Source organism: Oncorhynchus nerka, linkage group LG5 (assembly GCF_034236695.1).
Source record: "Oncorhynchus nerka isolate Pitt River linkage group LG5, Oner_Uvic_2.0, whole genome shotgun sequence".
In the NCBI taxonomy this organism is placed as follows: domain Eukaryota; kingdom Metazoa; phylum Chordata; class Actinopteri; order Salmoniformes; family Salmonidae; genus Oncorhynchus; species Oncorhynchus nerka.
The window spans coordinates 36,674,641-36,697,959 of NC_088400.1; the positions used below are offsets into that span (position 1 = coordinate 36,674,641).

General features: G+C 45.5%; 1 protein-coding gene across 2 annotated transcripts; it reads left to right on the forward strand.

The window, feature by feature from the left end:
• Nucleotides 1-2,053: 2,053 nt before the first annotated feature.
• Nucleotides 2,054-13,856, forward strand: LOC115129414 (arrestin-C-like). Of its 2 annotated transcripts, XM_029659727.2 has the most exons (16): nucleotides 2,055-2,165; nucleotides 3,351-3,384; nucleotides 4,578-4,608; nucleotides 4,839-4,899; nucleotides 5,038-5,082; nucleotides 5,198-5,391; nucleotides 9,572-9,631; nucleotides 9,748-9,824; nucleotides 9,924-10,059; nucleotides 10,205-10,289; nucleotides 10,525-10,597; nucleotides 10,751-10,888; nucleotides 11,666-11,773; nucleotides 12,215-12,268; nucleotides 12,434-12,463; nucleotides 13,188-13,856. In XM_029659727.2, the coding sequence occupies exons 2-15, from the start codon at nucleotides 3,377-3,379 to the stop codon at nucleotides 12,444-12,446; spliced, it is 1,083 nt and encodes a 360-aa protein (XP_029515587.1). In that variant the 5' UTR covers nucleotides 2,055-2,165; nucleotides 3,351-3,376; the 3' UTR covers nucleotides 12,447-12,463; nucleotides 13,188-13,856. The 2 variants fall into 2 exon arrangements, with proteins under 2 accessions (XP_029515586.1, XP_029515587.1); XM_029659726.2 differs by lacking the exon at nucleotides 12,434-12,463 and having other exon boundaries at nucleotides 2,054-2,165.
• The last annotated feature ends 9,463 nt before the right edge of the window (nucleotides 13,857-23,319 follow it).

The following is a 23,319-nucleotide window of genomic DNA, read 5'->3' on the forward strand; positions in this document are numbered from 1 at the left end:
ACAAGACCTTTGTCTGGGAGTAAGACCAGCAAGACAAACTAGAACAGCCCGCTACCAAAATCCTGCGGTCTCTCCTTCACCGCAGCCAACGTGAGAAAAACATTTAAACGTGTTAACCCTCGCAAGGCTGCCGGCCCAGACGGCATCCCTAGCCGCGTCCTCAGAGCATGCACAGACCAGCTGGATGGTGTGTTTATGGGCATATTCAATCAATCCCTATCCTAGTCTGCTGTTCCCATATGCTTCAAGATGGCCACCATTGTTCCTGTTCCCAAGAAAGCTAAGGTAACTGAGCTAAACGACTAGTGCCCCGTAGCACTCACTTCCGTCATCATGAAGTGCTTTGAGAGACTTGTCAAGGATCATATCACCTCCACCCTACCTGACACCCTAGACCCACTCCAATTTGCTTACCGCCCCAATAGGTCCACAGACGACACAATTGCAATCACACTGCACACTGCCCTAACCCATCTGGACAAGAGGAATACCTATGTGAGAATGCTATTCATCGACTACAGCTCAGCATTTAACACCATAGTACCCTCCAAACTCGTCATTAAGCCCGAGACCCTGGGTCTCGACCCCGCCCTGTGCAACTGGGTCCTGGACTTTCTGACAGGCCGCCCCCAGGTGGTGAGGGTAGGAAACAACATCTCCACCCCGCTGATCCTCAACACTGGTGCCCCACAAGGGTGCATTCTCAGCCCTCTCCTGTACTCCCGGTTCACCCATGACTGCGTGGCCATGCATGCCTCCAACTCAATCATCAAGTTTGCAGACGACACTACAGTGCTTGATTACCAACAACAACGAGACGGCCTACAGGGAGGAGGTGAGGGCGCTCGGAGTGTGGTGTCAGAAAAACAACCTCACACTCAACATCAAAAAAACAAAGGAGATGATCATAGACTTCAGGGAACAGCCCCCTATCCACATCGACAGGACAGTAGTGGAGAAGGTGGAATGTTTTAAGTTCCTGGGCATACACATCATGGACAAACTGAAATGGTCCACCCACACAGATAGGGTGGTGAAGAAGGCACAACAGCTTCTCTTCAACCTCAGGAGGCTGAAGAAATTTTGCTTGTCACCAAAAACACTCACAAACTTTTACAGATGCACAATCGAGAGCATCCGGTCGGGCTGTATCACCGCTTCCCACAACCGCAAGGCTCTCCAGAGGGTGGTGCAGTTTGTACAACGCATCATCGGGGGCAAACTACCTGCCCTCCAAGACACCTACACCACCCGATGTCACAGGAAGGCCAAAAAGATCATCAATGACAACAACCACCCGAGCCACTGCCTGTTCACCCCGCTATCATCCAGAAGGCGAGGTCAGTACAGGTGCATCAAAGCTGGGGCCGAGAGACTGAAAAACAGCTTCTATCTCAAGGCCATCAGACTGTTAAACAGCCATCACTAACATTGAGTGGCTGCTGCCAACATACTGACTCTAGCCACTTTAATAATAAAAAATTGGATGTAATAAATGTATCACTAGTCACTTTAAACAATGCCACTTTATATAATGTTTACATACCCTACATTACTCATCTCATATGTATATACTGTACTCTATACCATCTACTGCATCTTGCCTATGCCGTTAGGCCATCGCTCATCCATATATTTATATGTACATATTCTTATTCATTCCTTACACTTGTGTGTGTATAAGGTAGTTGTTGTGAAATTGTCAGATTGCTTGTTAGATTTTACTGCATGGTCAGAACTAGAAGCACAAGCATTTCACTACACTCGCGTTAACATCTGCTAACCATGTGTATGTGACCAATACAATTTGATTTGATTTGATTTGATCACATTCCCTTTAATCCAACCAAACAGCCCCATTCCTTACACCCACCTATTCAACAACAAGTTACTCAGGATTTAATCCTTTTAAGTCACCTTCTCTGCTTATTTGTAACCCTGTTGTAGCCCAAAAAACTCAGCCAGCTAATGAATTAATAGGATATGGCCTAAAAGTAGCTTCTTATAACGGCAGGGGAAGCCAAGGGGAGGGTGGCGAGGTTGAGAGGTCGAGGTATAAAGGTGGATGACGGAAGGTGGTAGATGCTAAAACTCGCTACACAGGCACAGAGTGGCGGATTACAGACACAGCAACACCAGACAACAGACACAGTCAAGACACTGAGGTGAGTACAACGCAAGACCGGCGGACCCTGCTTTACATCCACAGCATAGCCTACTGGGGAACGATGACATCATGCGTGGGGGATCATATTGTGCATGACATCTTATCTTGTCAACATCTCAGAAAACTGCATCTAATTTATATCTTAAGTGATAACTATCACGCTGACTCTAGGAATGACTGATTAGGAGATGGATGGACAAGCCATGTAGCCTTTACTGCAAGGATTGAAAATGGGTAACAGTGTGAGCAAGCTTGTCTTCCAGCCCTGCTCAGGTTAGGGATGCACTGGAACAACGACCTACACTCACTGAGGCTGCCCAGGGCAGGACTTGCCCACCTTGCTTTGTTGTCATGGAATGGAAAGGAACATTTGTCTTAACCTTTCATTTCAGGTATCATTTATCAAGGGTCTTTAAAACTGATACTAGGCACAGAGTATGATCAAAAAACTGTTGTAGAACATGGTGGATTTGACCAACTTCTTTGAATGTACACCTGTATTGTCACCTGTATTGACAATGGCAGCCTCTGTCAGAAATACACAGTGCAGAGAGTTATCTCGGACAGAGCTCATTTTAAGCATATTCACATTGCAGTAGCCAATTTCATTTAGGCATTAGCTAAATCTGGTTGCAAATAAGAGTAGGAACAAACTACTCACTGTACACAGACGTCAATTCAAGGTCTATTTTTGATTTACATTTGGTTGAGTTGTCAACTAAACGTGAATTCAATGTGAAATCAACAACAAATGTCAACGTGCCATTGGATTTGGGTTAAAAGTTGGGTGAAAAAAAGTTTTATATTTGTTGTAAATCCAATCGGTTTTCCACGTTGATTTAAGATCATCCCCAAAAATGTTTTATGTTGAAATGATGTGGGAACAACGTTGATTCAAGCAGTTTTTGCCCAGGGGGTAATTTGTCTTTGATTTGATCTGTCTAATTACCGACGTAGCTACTCAGATTAAGGGACCAATGCATCATGTTTATCTCCCACTGATTAGTTACACTGGTTTAGACTAATCAAATCAAATACTCATTTGTTTATTTCTGCTGAAATTGTCCAGCTTCCACCATATAACTCATTTGCAACCAGGGAGGACTCTTATTTTGTTTGGAAGAGTGTTACTTGTTATTGTATCCTAATACATTTCATTAAACTGTATTTTCTACCTCTACAGACAACCTCATCCAATTAATCACAGACATGGCAAAGTGAGTATCTTTGAAATTCACCAATCACATACCAAAAACGGCTAATTTCTACAGATATATAGAGGTAGAGTTTATTTTCAGAACATACTAAACCATAGACTGTGGCACAGAACAGAGAGACGCTAGATTATGAATATCTATTAGGGCAGCAGGTAGACAAGCGGTTAAGAGCGAGTAACCCAAACGTCACTGGTTTGAATCCCAGAGCTGACTAGGTGAAAAATATGTCAATGTGCCCTTGAGCAATGGACTTAACCCTAATTGCTCCTGTAAGTCGCTCTGCATAAGAGAGTCTGCCAAATGACTAAAATGTCAATGTAATTACTTTGCTACCTTTAGCACATTGCCTGTGTCATGTAAGGATGTGTGACACTTCTAAGGTTAAGAGGATCCAGAAAGAATCTGACGGATCATCTCTGGATTAGATCCGGAATAGAGCAGTTGAGAATTAACAGCAAACACGAGCAAAGATGTGAGCAAATAGGCAAATAGCGATGCGTGCTATACTGATAGATAAACTGATATAAGGGATTAGGCGAGGTAAGAAGGATATTAGGAATATTGAACTGATAGGATTATATTATGAGATACCATATGAAAAAACATTTGTGAGAAAATGTTTATGCTATGCAAGTCATTGTGGAGTCACCCTCGGCAGTGTCTCTGTTGTGACCCAGATCAAAGCATAGGTCAGGTTCCCCTTCAGACAGACCTGTGGTTGCCTCATTGTTACGTGAAGATAGCTGGCTGTACCAGTCATGCCAGTGGCTCTCATGCCACCCTGGGTACTAATCGATCCAGAGCCTCAGTGGGAGGAGGGAGGGATGGAGGGAGGGGGAGTAGAGGCCTCATCTTTTAATTCAACTGGAACTGACAGCAGGCCAGTTAGGGTAGGTCACTAAGCAATGTACTGGGATGGCTCTGTAAGGATAGCAATCACAAAAAGTGCAGTGAGTTTTAAGACTGTAAAGACCCACTGCCACTAGGGACGATAACTAACTAATACCACTAAGTGGAATTAGACGGAGGGCATGTGGGACCAGGCTATGGAAGATTCTAATGATAACAGGGTTTAGGTTAGAACAACATGTGTCCTACAATGAATGGAGGACACAATTAATAGTTATATTGCATGATACAGATTTGTTGAATCCAATCTAGTGTCTAAACTTCATATCACCCTCTCTCTGTAGGATCTACAAGAAGACCAGCGGCAACGGATCGGTAAGGACCCCCTCTGACATCATAGCTGTGAGACACACTGGTCGAGGCCTGCTCTGATGCACTTATCGCATACCAGAGCAGGAATCCATAGGCTTCCTCTAACCGAGCCAACTTACAAACGGCACTGCGATTCCTCAGGCTCCATCAAGATAACTGAGATTAGGCCTATCTATATGGTGTTGATTACAGACAGGAAGTAACGTCTCTCTATCCCTTTCTCCTTTTCCCAGATTGCTCTCTACCTGGGGAAGAGAGACTTCGTGGACCATGTGGAGACTGTTGATATCGTCGGTGTGTTATAAAGTTATCTCTGAATATCTTTGCACTTTACTAATCTAAGACTAGTGTATCTGTGTGTGTGTGTGTGTGTGTGTGTGTGTGTGTGTGTGTGTGTTTTTGTGTTTTTCATACATATATCTTCTCTTGCAGATGGTGTGATCAAGGTTGACCCCGCTGAACTTGAAGGCAGGAAAGGTAACATTTAGTTGATTTCACTGTATCTATTGAACCAGGAAAGATGCATGAAGTCAAATTCAGCCCATCGAGGTTCCGTCTTGATATCAAAGATCTATCTCTAATCTCGTTGCAGTATGGGTGTATCTAGCATGCTCCTTCCGTTATGGTAGTGACGACCTGGACCTGATCGGGATGAACTACAGAAAAGACATCTGGATACAGAGGCAGCAGATCTACCCTGTTGTTGGCACCAAACCAGCCAACACCCCCATGCAGGAGGCCCTCCTGAAGAAATGTGAGGACCAAGGCCATGCCTTCACTTTCAATGTGAGTTTCACTGTGTGTTTCCTTCTGTCTCATCCTTACATTTACATTTACATTTAAGTCATTTAGCAGACGCTCTTACAAAGCGACTTACAAATTGGTGCGTTCACCTTAAGACATCCAGTGGAACAGCCACTTTACAATAGTGCATCTAAATCTTTTAAGGGGGGGGGAGGGTGAGAAGGATTACTTTATCCTATCCTAGGTATTCCTGGAAGAGGTGGGGTTTCAGGTGTCTCCGGAAGGTGGTGATTGACTCCGCTGTCCTGGCTCGTGAGGGAGTTTGTTCCACCATTGGGGGGCCAGAGCAGCGAACAGTTTTGACTGGGCTGCGCGGGAACTGTACTTCCTCAGTGGTAGGGAGGCGAGCAGGCCAGAGGTGGATGAACGCAGTGCCCTTGTTTGGGTGTAGGGCCTGATCAGAGCCTGGAGGTACTGAGGTGCCGTTCCCCTCACAGCTCCGTAGGCAAGCACCATGGTCTTGTAGCGGATGCGAGCTTCAACTGGAAGCCAGTGGAGAGAGCGGAGGAGCGGGGTGACGTGAGAGAACTTGGGAAGGTTGAACACCAGACGGGCTGCGGCGTTCTGGATGAGTTGTAGGGGTTTAATGGCACAGGCAGGGAGCCCAGCCAACAGCGAGTTGCAGTAATCCAGACGGGAGATGACAAGTGCCTGGATTAGGACCTGCGCTGCTTCCTGTGTGAGGCAGGGTCGTACTCTGCGGATGTTGTAGAGCATGAACCTACAAGAACGGGCCACCGCCTTGATGTTAGTTGAGAACGACAGGGTGTTGTCCAGGATCACGCCAAGGTTCTTAGCGCTCTGGGAGGAGGACACAATGGAGTTGTCAACCGTGATGGCGAGATCATGGAACGGGCAGTCCTTCCCCGGGAGGAAGAGCAGCTCCGTCTTGCCGAGGTTCAGCTTGAGGTGGTGATCCGTCATCCACACTGATATGTCTGCCAGACATGCAGAGATGCGATTCGCCACCTGGTCATCAGAAGGGGGAAAGGAGAAGATTAATTGTGTGTCGTCTGCATAGCAATGATAGGAGAGACCATGTGAGGTTATGACAGAGCCAAGTGACTTGGTGTATAGCGAGAATAGGAGAGGGCCTAGAACAGAGCCCTGGGGGACGCCAGTGGTGAGAGCGCGTGGTGAGGAGACAGATTCTCGCCACGCCACCTGGTAGGAGCGACCTGTCAGGTAGGACGCAATCCAAGCGTGGGCCGCGCCGGAGATGCCCAACTCGGAGAGGGTGGAGAGGAGGATCTGATGGTTCACAGTATCGAAGGCAGCCGATAGGTCTAGAAGGATGAGAGCAGAGGAGAGAGAGTTAGCTTTAGCAGTGCGGAGGGCCTCCGTGATACAGAGAAGAGCAGTCTCAGTTGAATGACTAGTCTTGAAACCTGACTGATTTGGATCAAGAAGGTCATTCTGAGAGAGATAGCGGGAGAGCTGGCCAAGGACGGCACGTTCAAGAGTTTTGGAGAGAAAAGAAGAAGAAGGGATACTGGTCTGTAGTTGTTGACATCAGAGGGATCGAGTGTAGTTTTTTCAGAAGGGGTGCAACTCTCGCTCTCTTGAAGACAGAAGGGACGTAGCCAGCGGTCAGGGATGAGTTGATGAGCGAGGTGAGGTAAGGAGAAGGTCTCCGGAAATGGTCTGGAGAAGAGAGGAGGGAATAGGGTCAAGCGGGCAGGTTGTTGGGCGGCCGGCCGTCACAAGACGCGAGATTTCATCTGGAGAGAGAGGGAGAAAGAGGTCAGAGCACAGGGTAGGGCAGTGTGAGCAGAACCAGCGGTGTCGTTTGACTTAGCAAACGAGGATCGGATTTCGTCGACCTTCTTTTCAAAATGGTTGACGAAGTCATCTGCAGAGAGGAGGAGGGGGGAGGGGAGGAGGATTCAGGAGGGAGGAGAAGGTGGCAAAGAGCTTCCTAGGGTTAGAGGCAGATGCTTGGACTTTAGAGTGGTAGAAAGTGGCTTTAGCAGCAGAGACAGAAGAGGAAAATATAGAGAGGAGGGAGTGAAAGGATGCCAGGTCCGCAGGGAGGCGAGTTTTCCTCCATTTCCGCTCGGCTGCCCGGAGCCCTGTTCTGTGAGCTCGCAATGAGTCGTCGAGCCACGGAGCAGGAGGGAGGACCGAGCCGGCCTGGAGGATAGGGGACATAGAGAATCAAGGGATGCAGAAAGGGAGGAGAGGAGGGTTGAGGAGGCAGAATCAGGAGATAGGTTGGAGAAGGTTTGAGCAGAGGGAAGAGATGATAGGATGGAAGAGGAGAGAGTAGCGGGGGAGAGAGAGCGAAGATTGGGACGGCGCGATACCATCCGAGTAGGGGCAGTGTGGGAAGTGTTGGATGAGAGCAAGAGGTAAAAGGATACAAGGTAGTGGTCGGAGACTTGGAGGGGAGTTGCAGTGAGGTTAGTGGAAGAACAGCATCTAGTAAAGATGAGGTCGGCGTATTGCCTGCCTTGTGAGTAGAGGGGAAGGTGAGAGGGTGAGGTCAAAAGAGGAGAGGAGTGGAAAGAAGGAGGCAGAGAGGAATGAGTCAAAGGTAGACGTGGGGAGGTTAAAGTCGCCCAGAACTGTGAGAGGTGAGCCATCCTCAGGAAAGGAGCTTATCAAGGCATCAAGCTCATTGATGAACTCTCGAGGAACCTGGAGGGCGATAAATGATAAGGATGTTAAGCTTGAAAGGGCTGGTAACTGTGACAGCATGGAATTCAAAGGAGGCGATAGACAGATGGGTAAGGGGAGAAAGAGAATGACCACTTGGGAGAGATGAGGATCCCGGTGCCACCACCCCGCTGACCAGAAGCTCTCGGGGTGTGCGAGAACACGTGGGCGGACGAAGAGAGAGCAGTAGGAGTAGCAGTGTTATCTGTGGTGATCCATGTTTCCGTCAGTGCCAAGAAGTCGAGGGACTGGAGGGAGGCATAGGCTGAGATGAACTCTGCCTTGTTGGCTGCAGATCGGCAGTTCCAGAGGCTACCGGAGACCTGGAACTCCATGTGGGTCGTGCGCGCTGGGACCACCAGATTAGAGTGGCCGCGGCCACGCGGTGTGGAAGCGTTTGTATGGTCTGTGCAGAGAGGAGAGAACAGGGATAGACAGACACATAGTTGACAGGCTACAGAAGAGGCTACGCTAATGCAAAGGAGATTGGAATGACAAATGGACTACACGTCTCGAATGTTCAGAAAGTTAAGCTTACGTAGCAGGAATCTTATTGACTAAAATAATTCAAATGATACAGTACTGCTGAAGTAGGCTAGCTGGCAGTGGCTGCGTTGTTGTTGTTCTATCTCTCTATAGTGCTGTTTCTTCTATTATGGTCTCTTGTTTCTTTAGAGGTTTCACTTTGTTGTCCTTTTTCTTTTCCTTCTGTCCTTATTTTGTCTTCCTTTCTTCTGTTAACTAGATATTTTTTGTTGTTATTCTTTGTAAGCTAGCTAGCTTCTTCCAGGAGAGTCCCTAGCAACTGCTTAGCAACAAGTAAACCATTCAGCTAGCAATTCAGCTAGCTAAGATAACTGTACAATTTTATGAAAAATAGTTACTTCATAAAAAAGATACTATGTCTGTGCATAGCTCACTGTTCAGCCACACAACGTGTAATCTCGGTCCCCACTCTTAGCTGATGTTGAAAACCACATCAAAGACTTCTGTCACAATGGACATTCCCATTAAAGGCCCAGTGCAGTCCAAAACTTGATTTTCCTGTGTTTTATATAGATTTGATATATACACTGTGAAATTGGTCAAATGATGATAATGCCCTTTCAGTGTAAGACTGCCTGAAATGTCAGCATGTTTTGGTGGGAGGGAGTTTTGGCCTGCCTGGTGACATCAGCAGTAAATACAATAAATGAAGTAAATTAGTTAATAGACCAATAACAAAGACAGTTCCATACCTTTTTGCCAATAACAGATAGTTTTCAGTTTCCCCCTCCCTACTCAGACCACTCCCAGACAAGATTAGCAAGATTCTTGCTTGAGAAATTGCTATTTGCTAATACCATTTTAATTGAAAACAATCACAGTAATGTACTAAATTGTTACCCAGATATGATATTGAGATAAAAATGGCTACATTGGACCTTTGAAGGAAATGGACATCCTAGCCTGTTGGTTTGTATCTATCCACACCTGATCACTTCTTACTTCCTGTCCGTTTCAGATTGATACCAACCTACCATGCTCAGTCGGCCTTCAGCCTGCACCAGAGGATGTCGGCAAGGTACGTTTTTCTCCTCTCGCTCTCTCTCTAATCTTCTCTCTATTTCTTCTTTTTCACTCTCTCGATTTTATCATTTCATCAAAGACAAATCACTCCTTTGTTTCCTACCTCTGCAGGCTTGTGGTGTCGACTATGAGGTGAAAGCCTACATCGCCAATGAGGCAGACGACCCTGATGAGAAAATTAACAAGAAGTGCGTATCAGTGTAATTCCACTACTGTGCATACCATTTGCTGTTGCCGGTAATCAGATGAGTGTGTGTTCTGATGGTTTTCTTCCTCTCTCCTGTCAGGGACACTTGCCGTCTGATCATTCGTAAGATCCAGTTTGCCCCAGGAACAATACCTGCTGGACCCCAGGCTGACATCAGCAAGAACTTCATGATGTCTGACAAGCTAGTCCACCTGGAGGCCTCTATAGAGAAGGAGGTAGGCCTGTAGCCCTTCCATTGATTAGACTTGTATCCTGTCAGCCTAGGAGAACATTGATTACTGTGCTGGTTTTCTGTTGATGGATCATTCTGTATGATACCTGTTTATTTGAACATGTTTGCTTTCCTTTGGTGACTTTCAGCTCTATTTCCATGGAGACCCAATCCCTGTAAAAGTCAAAATCAACAATGAAACCGCAAAAGTGGTGAAGAAAATAAAAGTAACAAGTGAGTCAATGTAAAAGTGGTTTTCTGTTCTGATTGGCTTCGTTGGTAGAGCATGGCGCTCGCAACACCAGGATTGCGGGTTTGATTCACGGGGCAACCCATACGTAAAATGTATGCACAGATGACTGTAAGTCGATTTGGAGAAAAATGTCTGCAAATATATATATTATTCTCTGTCATGATTGCGTGTGTGTTTCAACTCTTGTTTCTGACCAACACACATCTTTCTGACCAGTTGACCAGACAACAGAGGTGCTGCTTTACCAAGCAGACAAATATACCAAGACTGTTCTGAATGAGGAATTTGCGTAAGTCAAGAACACATTCATTCCATTTCTACTGTAATGTAGAATTACTAAACCATGTGTCTATAACCCAATACTGAGTCAAACAATAAAGTGTATTTTGATTCTCACTGTTGGTGAATCCCAATGTCCTGTTTGTGTGGTCGTCCTGCGCAGGGAGGAAGTAAAAGGAGAATCCACCCTGGAGAAGACGTTCACGGTGATCCCTCTTCTGTCCAACAACAAAGAGAAGCGTGGTCTGGCCGTGGACGGCAGGCTAAAGGATGAAGATACCAACCTGGCTTCTACCACACTGTGAGTCAGTGAGTTACCCAAGACATACACTACTGTTCAAAAGTTTGGGGTCACATAGAAATGTCTTTGTTTTTGAAAGAAAAGCTCAACTGGTGTTTAGCCAGTTTGCTCTGTTCTGTGAAGGGAATAGTACACAGCGTTGTACGAGATATTCAGTTTCTTGGCAATTTCTCGCATGGAATAGCCTTCATTTCTCAGAACAAGTATAGACTGACGAGTTTCAGAAGAAGGTTCTTTGTTTCTGGTCATTTTGAGCCTGTAATCGAACACACAAATGCTGATGCTCCAGATACTCAACCAAAGAAGGCCAGTTTTATTGCTTATTTAATCAGAACAACAGTTTTCAGCTGTGCTAACATAATTGCTAAAGTGTTTACTAATGATCAATTAGCCTTTTAAAATGATAAACTTGGATTAGCTAACACAACGTGGCATTGGAACACAAGAGTGATGGTTGCTGATAATGGGCCTCAGTACACCTATGTAGATATTCCATTTAAATAATCAGCTGTTTCCAGCTACAATAGTCATTTACAACATTAACAATGTCTACACTGTATGTCTGATCAACTTGATGTTATTTTATTGGACAAAAAATCATTTTCTTTCAAAAACAAGGACATTTCTAAGTGACCCCAAACTTTTGAACGGTGGTGTATCTCCACCACACCCCGCTCTCCTTCTGTAGATGATGATAAAAAAAACTTTTCTGCATCATCATCTATTAATCAAAAAGCCTGAGGTAACCCATCCCTGTTCTGTCCTCCCCTCTCCTAGCATTCGTCCTGGCATGGATAAAGGAATGCAGGGAATCTTAGTTACTTACAAAATCAAGGTGAACCTCTTGGTCTCCAGCGGAGGCCTCTTGGGAGGCCTAACAGCCAGGTAAGAACAGGAGTTGATATATGACATGTGCACTTTATTACATGACAAACACAGAGTACCCATGGGAAACTGTTGAGCGTGAAAAACACAGCAGCGTTGCAGTACTTTACACAAGCCGGCGTGCCTGGCACCTACTACCATACCCTGTTCAAAGGCACTTGATTCACTCTCTGAATGGCACACATACACATTTCTCAATCATATCTCAAGGCTTAAAAATCCTTCTTTAACCTGTCTCTTCCCCTTCATCTACATTGATTGAAGTGGATTTAACAAGTGTCATCAATAAGAGATTATCATTTTCACCTGGTCAGTCTATGTCATGGAAAGAGCATGTTTTCGTAATGTTTTGTCACTCGGTGTACATGAATGTCAGCATGGTTTTGTTGGAGAAACATGATTATGTTGCCCACTGATAATGTACATTTTGTTTCGCCACAGTGATGTCGGAGTAGAATTACCTTTGGTATTGATGTCTCCCAAACCTGCAGATGTGTAAGTATGACTCTACCACCTGGTTTATCCGTGTGAAATGGGGAATTCATACGTGATGATATTCTGGCATGTGTGACAATTTCGGTTTTCCATTGAGTCTATAGTTTCTAATTGTTTCCATAAGAATGTTGATCTTATGTGTGTTTGTGCATTTATGAACTGCAGCCCAGTGGAATAAATGCCTCTGTGGTGCAGGTGAGGTCACTCTCAATGTCACATGTTTTCGGCCCGATATTCACTTCTTTCAAGGGATACAAAAACATGATTATTTGGTAATAGTGGGAAAGGGTTGAAATAGTTGCAGTTAAAGAAACCTTTTCCATTGTTGCTCATTGGATATACTGTCATGGTATAGAAATAGCTCTTACAGAAGAGCACAATGTCAACACAATGTATCCTCTTGATATGCTTGTGTATTGTGCTACTGAACGATCATACACTTGGATACTTATGGCAATTAGGATGATATAGAGATACCACTGTCATGGCCGCGGGAAGATGTTTTGGATTGGGTAATAATAGTTAAATATTTTATTTTTATTTAAGCAGGCAAGTCAGTTAAGAACAAATTCTTATTTTACAATGACAGACAACCCCGGCTAATTGCGCACCAGCCTATTGGACTCCCGATCACGGCCAGTTGTGATACAGTCCAGGATCGAACCATGTTCTGTAGTGTCGCCTCTAGCACTGAGATGCAGTGCCTTAGAACGCTGCACCACTCGGGAGGAGGTGCTGCAGCACCCTCAACACCCCTACTTCCCACGGCTATGACTGCTGTAGTATAATGCACAAGATATCATGGTTTGATAGTGGACTCAAAAAGAGAGAAACTATTGAACAGAACAACCACATATTCAAGCAATTCCTTGTCAGATAGCTGATGTGATGTTGTGTTTGTCCATGTCTCCCCCTCTAGAACGGATATCAAATTTGAGTAGATTCCCCAACAGAAGATGCAGAAGGACGATCAGTAAGAGCAACAGCAACAGACTCGCTGAAAGGACAACTGACACCAAAGAAACTAAGCACCAATAACATATAGCAGAGACCCAAGAGGATCACAACAACAATATTGCTTTCTCTCTTGCTTAGACACTTCGTCAACATTACACCTACTGATGAGGGCACACTGGGATGGCATCATATAGCAGATAGATGAGGGCTCTGAGTCCCCTTGAACGAAACACAATTAATTACTAGCCACTATAGGTCCAAAAGTCATTTCAATAGTTTAAATTGATTTGCTTTTTAAAGTGAACTCTACAATAAAGAGTATATAACAGCTATTTATTTTTTTGCACACATGAAGGTATCTCAAAAGGAACTGTACCAGCATATGAAAGTTATATGAACAGGTGGGAAGCAGGCTGTGGGGGAACCTTGATTGTGGCACTCTACATTTCAGTCATTTAGCAAATGCACCTATCCAGAGCAACTTAGGGAGTGCATCCATTTTCATGTTGGTCCCTCATGGGACTCGAACCCTCAACTCTGGCATAGCAAGTGCCATGCTCTACCAGCTGAGCTACACAGGATCATGTCTTATTCAACAACAACAAAAAAATAAAAAGATGTTCACCTCCTACTTCCTGTGTCAAATCTTTAGTGTATCTCCTCACTGTCTTCTGTTAGTTCACCGCTTCTTTCCTCTGATTACGATAAGCAATTCCCCACAGCCATCAAAGCCATTCCAAACACATGACAATCTGCAACCAACAAAGGATGTCGGGCCAATTGCATGTCTTTCAATGCAATAAACTCTTGCATTTTGTCAACCTCAAACAAACAACGTCTGAACACAATCAACCACACCCCCCCAAACAATTATCAAGACAGCATGGGGTTTCAAATGGATCTGAAACAAATGACAAGCACAAGTACAAACTGGAACGCGGTGATTTTATATCTTTCACACTAATTAGGGCCCCTGGGAAACGTGGACCAAAACTATGGTTCCTAGCGTGTCACACATGGACTGGGACTAATGCAGTCACATAAGCCCACGGACGAATAATTCAGAACATTTAAACCATTAGCTATGTATTACATTTTACAACATAAGATATAAGTTGCAACAAAGCAAATTGTAGCACCATCACTTGTTCATTGTTGCTTGCACCGAGGGTCAGGATAAAGAGGAGTCTGTGACGGTAGAAATTACATTTTTGGAAAAGGTGGAGCCCTGCCTTTTGGCTGATCCATTTATGGTTTCAGGGTGGGTGAAAACAAGAGTTGAGGGGATTTGTTGATTTTCATAAATATTTTTTTTAAGCACAGTACAAGGTAGTTATATTCCAGTCTAGTAGGTGGCGGTAATGCAAAGTTTATCAGATGCCAACCGCCGTTAAACCTTATCAAATAAGAAGACTTGTCCATTGGGCTGCATTTTGAACTCATAAAAGACACACACTCCTCCACTTACACTCGCCTTATGCCCTTGGGGGAATCCCCGCGGCTATTTGTTTTGTTGGTCCAATTTTTATTTTATTTTTATATTTTGTTATATATATATATATTTTTTTTTTAACCAGGTAGGCTAGTTCAGAACAAGTTCTCATTGGCAACTGCGACCTGGCCAAGATAAAGCAAAGCAGTTTGACACATACAACAAGACAGAGTTACACATGGAATAAACAAACATAAACTTGTCCATCAATAATAGAGTAGGACAATCTATATACAGCATGTGCAAATGAGGTAGGATAAGAGAGGTAAAGGCAATAAATAGGCCATGGTGACGAAGTAATTACAATATGGCAATTAAACACTGGAATGGTAGGATGTGCAGAAGATGAATGTGCAAGTAGAGATACTGGGGTGCAAAGGAGCAAGATAAATAAATAAATACAGTATGGGGATGAGGTAGATTGGATGGGCTATTTACAGATGAGCTATGTACAGGTGCAGTGATTTGTGAGCTGCTCTGACAGCTGGTGCTTAAAGCTAGTGAGGGAGGTAAGAGTCTCCAGCTTCAGAGATTTTTGCAGTTTGTTCCAGTCATTGGCAGCAGAGAACTGGAAGGAGAGGCGGGCCAAAGGAAGAATTGGATTTGGGGGTGAGCAGTGAGATATACCTTCTGGAGCGCGTGCTACAGGTGGGTGCTGCTATGGTGACCAGTGAGCTGAGATAAGGCGGGGCTTTACCTAGCAGAGACTTGTAGATGACCTGGAGCCAGTGGGTTTGGTGAAGAGTATGAAGCGAGGGCCAGCCAACGAGAGCATACAGGTCTCGTTGGCTCGTGGGTAGTATATGGGGCTTTGGTGACAAAACGGATGGCACTGTGATAGACTGCATCCAATAGAGTGTAGAGTAGAGTGTTGGAGGCCATTTTGTAAATAACATCGCCGAAGTCGAGGATCGGTAGGATGGTCAGTTTAACAAGGGTATGTTTGGCAGCATGAGTGAAGGATGCTTTGTTGCGAAATAGGATGCTAGATTTAATTTTGGATTGGAGAAGTTTAATGTGAGTCTGGAAGGAGAGTTTACAGTCTAACCTAGGTATTTATAGTTGTCCACATATTCTAAGTCAGAATCGTCCAGAGTAGTGATGCTGGACGGGTGGGCAGGTGTGGGCAGCAAACGGTTGAAGAGCATGCATTTAGTTTTATTAGCATTTAAAAGCAGTTGGAGGCCACAGAAGGAGTGTTGTATGGCTTTGAAGCTCGTCCAAAGAAGGCCAGAGGTATACAGAATGATGTCGTCTGCGTAGAGGTGGATCAAAGAATCACCAGCAGCGAGAGCGACATCATTGATGTATACAGAGAAGAGAGTCGGCCCGAGAATTGAACCCTGTGGCACCCCCATAGAGACTGCCAGAGGTCCAGACAACAGGCCCTCCGATTTGACATACTGAACTCTATCGGAGAAGTAGTTGGTGAACCAAGCAAGGCAATCATTTGAGAAACCAAGGCTGTTGAGTCTGCCAATAAGAATGTTGTGATTGACAAGAGTCGAAAGCATTAGCCAGGTCGATGAATACGGCTGCATAGCAATGTCTCCTATCGATGGCGGTTATGATATCATTTAGGACCTTGAGTGTGGCTGAGGTGTACCTATGACAAGCTCTGAAACCAGATTGCATAGCGGAGAAGGTACACTGAGATTCAAAATGGTCGGTAATCTGTTTGTTAACTTGGCTTTCAAAGACTCTAGAAAGGCAGGATAGAATAGATATAGGTCTGTAGCAGTTTGGGTCTAGCGTGTCACCCCCTTTGAAGAGGTAATGGGGGTTGCAACAATTTCGGCAGATCATTTTACAAAGAGACGGTCCAGATTGTCTATCCGCTAAGAAAAGTCAGCCAAAACTTAAAACCAATGTTAATATGGAGAAGTCAACATACAAGTGTAAGTAAAAATGAATGTAAAATTGTGCTACTAATGCACATGACGACTCAGACACGTATCATAAAAGTAATTATGTTTTTGTTTGGTTAGCTTTTGTAAACATTAACTTGAGCACATATCTTTTCCTGATATCACACTTATACGTTGTCATTTTCCATTTACCTGATATAGTAGGTTGGCTAACATTTTATGTCTGCGGATCAAATCTAATCAAATGTTATTTGTCACATGCGCCGAATACAACAGTGAAATGCTTACTTACAAGCTCTTAACCAACAGTGCTTTCAGAAGTTAAGAAAAAATAAGTAAAAAATATAAAAGAAAAGTAACAAATAATTAAGCAGCAGCAGTAAAATAACAATAGCGAGGTTATATACAGGGGGTACCAGTACAGAGTCAATGTGGAGGTTATATACAGGGGGTACCAGTACAGAGTCAATGTGGAGGTTATATACAGGGGGTACCAGTACAGAGTCAATGTGGAGGCTATATACAGGGGGTACCGGTACAGAGTCAATGTGGAGGCTATATACAGGGGGTACCAGTACAGAGTCAATGTGGAGGTTATATACAGGGGGTACCGGTACAGAGTCAATGTGGAGACTATATACAGGGGTACCGGTACAGAGTCAATGTGGAGGCTATATACAGGGGGTACCGGTACAGAGTCAATGTGGAGGCTATATACAGGGGTACCGGTACAGAGTCAATGTGGAGGCTATATACAGGGGGTACCAGTACAGAGTCAATGTGGAGGTTATATACAGGGGTACCGGTACAGAGTCAATGTGGAGGTTATATACAGGGGTACCAGTACAGAGTCAATGTGGAGGTTATATACAGGGGGTACCGATACAGAGTCAATGTGGAGGTTAAATACAGGGGGTACCGGTACAGAGTCAATGTGGAGGTTATATACAGGGGGTACCGGTACAGAGTCAATGTGGAGGCTATATACAGGGGGTACCGGTACAGAGTCAATGTGGAGGCTATATACAGGGGGAACCGGTACAGAGTCAATGTGGAGGCTATATACAGGGGGTACCGGTACAGAGTCAATGTGGAGGTTATATACAGGGGGTACCGGTACAGAGTCAATGTGGAGGTTATATACAGGGGGTACCAGTACAGAGTCAATGTGGAGGTTATATACAGGGGGTACCAGTACAGAGTCAATGTGGAGGCTATATACAGGGGTTACCGGTGCAGAGTCAATGTGGAGGTTATATACAGGGGTACCAGTACAGAGTCAATGTGGAGGTTATATACAGGGGGTACCGGTACAGAGTCAATGTGGAGGTTATATACAGGGGTACCAGTACAGAGTCAATGTGGAGGTTATATACAGGGGTACCAGTACAGAGTCAATGTGGAGGTTATATACAGGGGGTACCAGTACAGAGTCAATGTGGAGGTTATATACAGGGGGTACCGGTACAGAGTCAATGTGGAGGCTATATACAGGGGGTACCGGTACAGAGTCAATGTGGAGGCTATATACAGGGGAACCGGTACAGAGTCAATGTGGAGGCTATATACAGGGGGTACCGGTACAGAGTCAATGTGGAGGTTATATACAGGGGGTACCGGTACAGAGTCAATGTGGAGGCTATATACAGGGGTACCGGTACAGAGTCAATGTGGAGGCTATATACAGGGGAACCGGTACAGAGTCAATGTGGAGGCTATATACAGGGGTACCGGTACAGAGTCAATGTGGAGGCTATATACAGGGGGTACCGGTACAGAGTCAATGTGGAGGCTATATACAGGGGTACCGGTACAGAGTCAATGTGGAGGCTATATACAGGGGTACCGGTACAGAGTCAATGTGGAGGCTATATACAGGGGTACCGGTACAGAGTCAATGTGGAGGTTATATACAGGGGTACCGGTACAGAGTCAATGTGGAGGCTATATACAGGGGGTACCGGTACAGAGTCAATGTGGAGGTTATATACAGGGGTACCGGTACAGAGTCAATGTGGAGGTTATATACAGGGTACCGGTACAGAGTCAATGTGGAGACTATATACAGGGGGTACCGGTACAGAGTCAATGTGGAGGCTATATACAGGGGTACCGGTACAGAGTCAATGTGGAGGCTATATACAGGGGTACCGGTACAGAGTCAATGTGGAGGCTATATACAGGGGCTACCGGTACAGAGTCAATGTGGAGGTTATATACAGGGGGTACCGGTACAGAGTCAATGTGGAGACTGTATACAGGGGGTACCGGTACAGAGTCAATGTGGAGGCTATATACAGGGGGTACCGGTACAGAGTCAATGTGGAGGCTATATACAGGGGTACCGGTACAGAGTCAATGTGGAGGCTATACAGGGGGTACCGGTACAGAGTCAATGTGGAGGCTATATACAGGGGGTACCAGTACAGAGTCAATGTGGAGGCTATATACAGGGGTACCGGTACAGAGTCAATGTGGAGGTTATATATAGGGGGCACGTGTACAGAGTCAATGTGGAGGTTATATACAGGGGTACCGGTACAGAGTCAATGTGGAGGTTATATACAGGGGGTACTGGTACAGAGTCAATGTGGAGGCTATATACAGGGGGTACCGGTACAGAGTCAATGTGGAGGTTATATACAGGGGTACCAGTACAGAGTCAATGTGGAGGTTATATACAGGGGTACCGGTACAGAGTCAATGTGGAGGTTATATACAGGGGTACCAGTACAGAGTCAATGTGGAGGTTATATACAGGGGTACCAGTACAGAGTCAATGTGGAGGTTATATACAGGGGTACCAGTACAGAGTCAATGTGGAGGTTATATACAGGGGTACCGGTACAGAGTCAATGTGGAGGTTATATACAGGGGGTACCGGTACAGAGTCAATGTGGAGGTTATATACAGGGGTACCGGTACAGAGTCAATGTGGAGGCTATATACAGGGGTACCGGTACAGAGTCAATGTGGAGGTTATATACAGGGTACCGGTACAGAGTCAATGTGGAGGCTATATACAGGGGTACCAATGGTACAGAGTCAATGTGGAGGCTATATACAGGGGGTACCGGTACAGAGTCAATGTGGAGGCTATATACAGGGGGTACCGGTACAGAGTCAATGTGGAGGCTATATACAGGGGTACCGGTACAGAGTCAATGTGGAGGCTATATACAGGGGTACCGGTACAGAGTCAATGTGGAGGCTATATACAGGGGGTACCGGTACAGAGTCAATGTGGAGGCTATATACAGGGGTACCGGTACAGAGTCAATGTGGAGGTTATATACAGGGGTACCGGTACAGAGTCAATGTGGAGGCTATATACAGGGGGTACCGGTACAGAGTCAATGTGGAGGTTATATACAGGGAACCGGTACAGAGTCAATGTGGAGGCTTATATACAGGGGTACCGGTACAGAGTCAATGTGGAGGCTATATACAGGGGTACCGGTACAGAGTCAATGTGGAGGTTATATACAGGGGGTACCGGTACAGAGTCAATGTGGAGGCTATATACAGGGGTACTACAGAGTCAATGTGGAGGCTATATACAGGGGTACCGGTACAGAGTCAATGTGGAGGTTATATACAGGGGTACCGGTACAGAGTCAATGTGGAGGCTATATACAGGGGTACCGGTACAGAGTCAATGTGGAGGTTATATACAGGGGGTACCAGTACAGAGTCAATGTGGAGGCTATATACAGGGGTACCGGTACAGAGTCAATGTGGAGGTTATACAGGGAACAGGTGCAGAGTCAATGTGGAGGCTATATACAGGGGGTACCGGTACAGAGTCAATGTGGAGGCTATATACAGGGGTACCGGTACAGAGTCAATGTGGAGGTTATATACAGGGGTGCGGTACAGAGTCAATGTGGAGGCTATATACAGGGTACCGGTACAGAGTCAATGTGGAGGCTATATACAGGGGTACCGGTACAGAGTCAATGTGGAGGCTATATACAGGGGTACCGGTACAGAGTCAATGTGGAGGTTATATACAGGGGTACCGGTACAGAGTCAATGTGGAGGTTATATACAGGGGTACCTGTACAGAGTCAATGTGGAGGTTATATACAGGGGTACAGTACAGAGTCAATGTGGAGGCTATATACAGGGTACCGGTACAGAGTCAATGTGGAGGTTATATACAGGGGGTACCGGTACAGAGTCAATGTGGAGGTTATACAGGGGTACCGGTACAGAGTCAATGTGGAGGTTATATACAGGGTACCTGTACAGAGTCAATGTGGAGGTTATATACAGGGGTACCGGTACAGAGTCAATGTGGAGGCTATATACAGGGTACCGGTACAGAGTCAATGTGGAGGTTATATACAGGGGTACGGTACAGAGTCAATGTGGAGTTATATACAGGGGTACCGGTACAGAGTCAATGTGGAGACTATATACAGGGGTACCGGTACAGAGTCAATGTGGAGGTTATATACAGGGGTACCGGTACAGAGTCAATGTGGAGGTATATACAGGGTACGGTACAGAGTCAATGTGGAGGCTATATACAGGGGTACCGGTACAGAGTCAATGTGGAGGTTATATACAGGGGTACCAGTACAGAGTCAATGTGGAGGTTATATACAGGGGGTACCGGTACAGAGTCAATGTGGAGGTTATATACAGGGGGTACCGGTACAGAGTCAATGTGGAGGTTATATACAGGGGTACCGGTACAGAGTCAATGTGGAGGTTATATACAGGGTACCGGTACAGAGTCAATGTGGAGGCTATACAGGGTACTGGTACAGAGTCAATGTGGAGGTTATATACAGGGGTACCGGTACAGAGTCAATGTGGAGGTTATATACAGGGGTACCGGTACAGAGTCAATGTGGAGCTATATACAGGGGGTACGGTACAGAGTCAATGTGGAGGCTATATACAGGGGTACCGGTACAGAGTCAATGTGGAGGTTATATACAGGGGTACCGGTACAGAGTCAATGTGGAGGCTATACAGGGGTACGGTACAGAGTCAATGTGGAGGCTATATACAGGGGTACCGGTACAGAGTCAATGTGGAGGCTATATACAGGGGGTACCGGTACAGAGTCAATGTGGAGGCTATATACAGGGGTACGGTACAGAGTCAATGTGGAGGTTATATACAGGAGGTACAGAGTCAATGTGGAGGCTATATACAGGGGTACCGGTACAGAGTCAATGTGGAGGTTATATACAGGGGTACGGTACAGAGTCAATGTGGAGGTTATATACAGGGGTACCGGTACAGAGTCAATGTGGAGGTTATATACAGGGGTACCGGTACAGAGTCAATGTGGAGGTTATATACAGGGTACTGGTACAGAGTCAATGTGGAGGTTATATACAGGGGTACCGGTACAGAGTCAATGTGGAGGTTATATACAGGGGTACCGGTACAGAGTCAATGTGGAGGTTATATACAGGGGTACCGGTACAGAGTCAATGTGGAGGCTATATACAGGGGGGTACAGAGTCAATGTGGAGGCTATATACAGGTACAGAGTCAATGTGGAGGCTCTATACAGGAGGTACCGGTACAGAGTCAATGTGGAGGCTGTATACAGGGGTACCGGTACAGAGTCAATGTGGAGACTATATACAGGGGGTACCGGTACAGAGTCAATGTGGAGGTTATATATACAGGTCAATGTGGAGCTATATACAGGGAGTACGGTACAGAGTCAATGTGGAGGCTATATACAGGGGTATACAGAGTCAATGTGGAGGCTATATACAGGGGGAACCGTACAGAGTCAATGTGGAGGCTATATACAGGGGTACCGGTACAGAGTCAATGTGGAGGTTATATATAGGGGTACCGGTACAGAGTCAATGTGGAGGTTATATGCTATACAGGTCAATGAGGTTATATACAGAAGTGCGGTACAGAGTCAATGTGGAGGCTATATACAGGGGTACCGGTACAGAGTCAATGTGGAGGCTATATACAGGGGGTACCGGTACAGAGTCAATGTGGAGGTATATACAGGGGTACCGGTACAGAGTCAATGTGGAGGTTATATACAGGGGTAGGGAGTCAATGTGGAGGTTATATACAGGGGGTACAGAGTCAATGTGGAGGTTATATACAGGGGTACCAGTACAGAGTCAATGTGGAGGCTATATACAGGGGTACCGGTACAGAGTCAATGTGGAGGCTATATACAGGGTACCGGTACAGAGTCAATGTGGAGGTTATATACAGGGGTACCGGTACAGAGTCAATGTGGAGCTATATACAGGGTACCAGTACAGAGTCAATGTGGAGGCTATATACAGGGGTACCGGTACAGAGTCAATGTGGAGGTTATATACAGGGGTACCGGTACAGAGTCAATGTGGAGGCTATATACAGGGGTACCGGTACAGAGTCAATGTGGAGGTTATATACAGGGGTACCGGTACAGAGTCAATGTGGAGGTTATATACAGGGGTACCGGTACAGAGTCAATGTGGAGGTTATATACAGGGTACCGGTACAGAGTCAATGTGGAGGTTATATACAGGGGTACCGGTACAGAGTCAATGTGGATATATACAGGGGGTACGGTACAGAGTCAATGTGGAGGCTATATACAGGGGTACCGGTACAGAGTCAATGTGGAGGTTATATACAGGGGTACCGGTACAGAGTCAATGTGGAGGTTATATACAGGGGGAACCGGTACAGAGTGTGGAGGCTATATGCAGGGTACCGGTACAGAGTCAATGTGGAGGTTA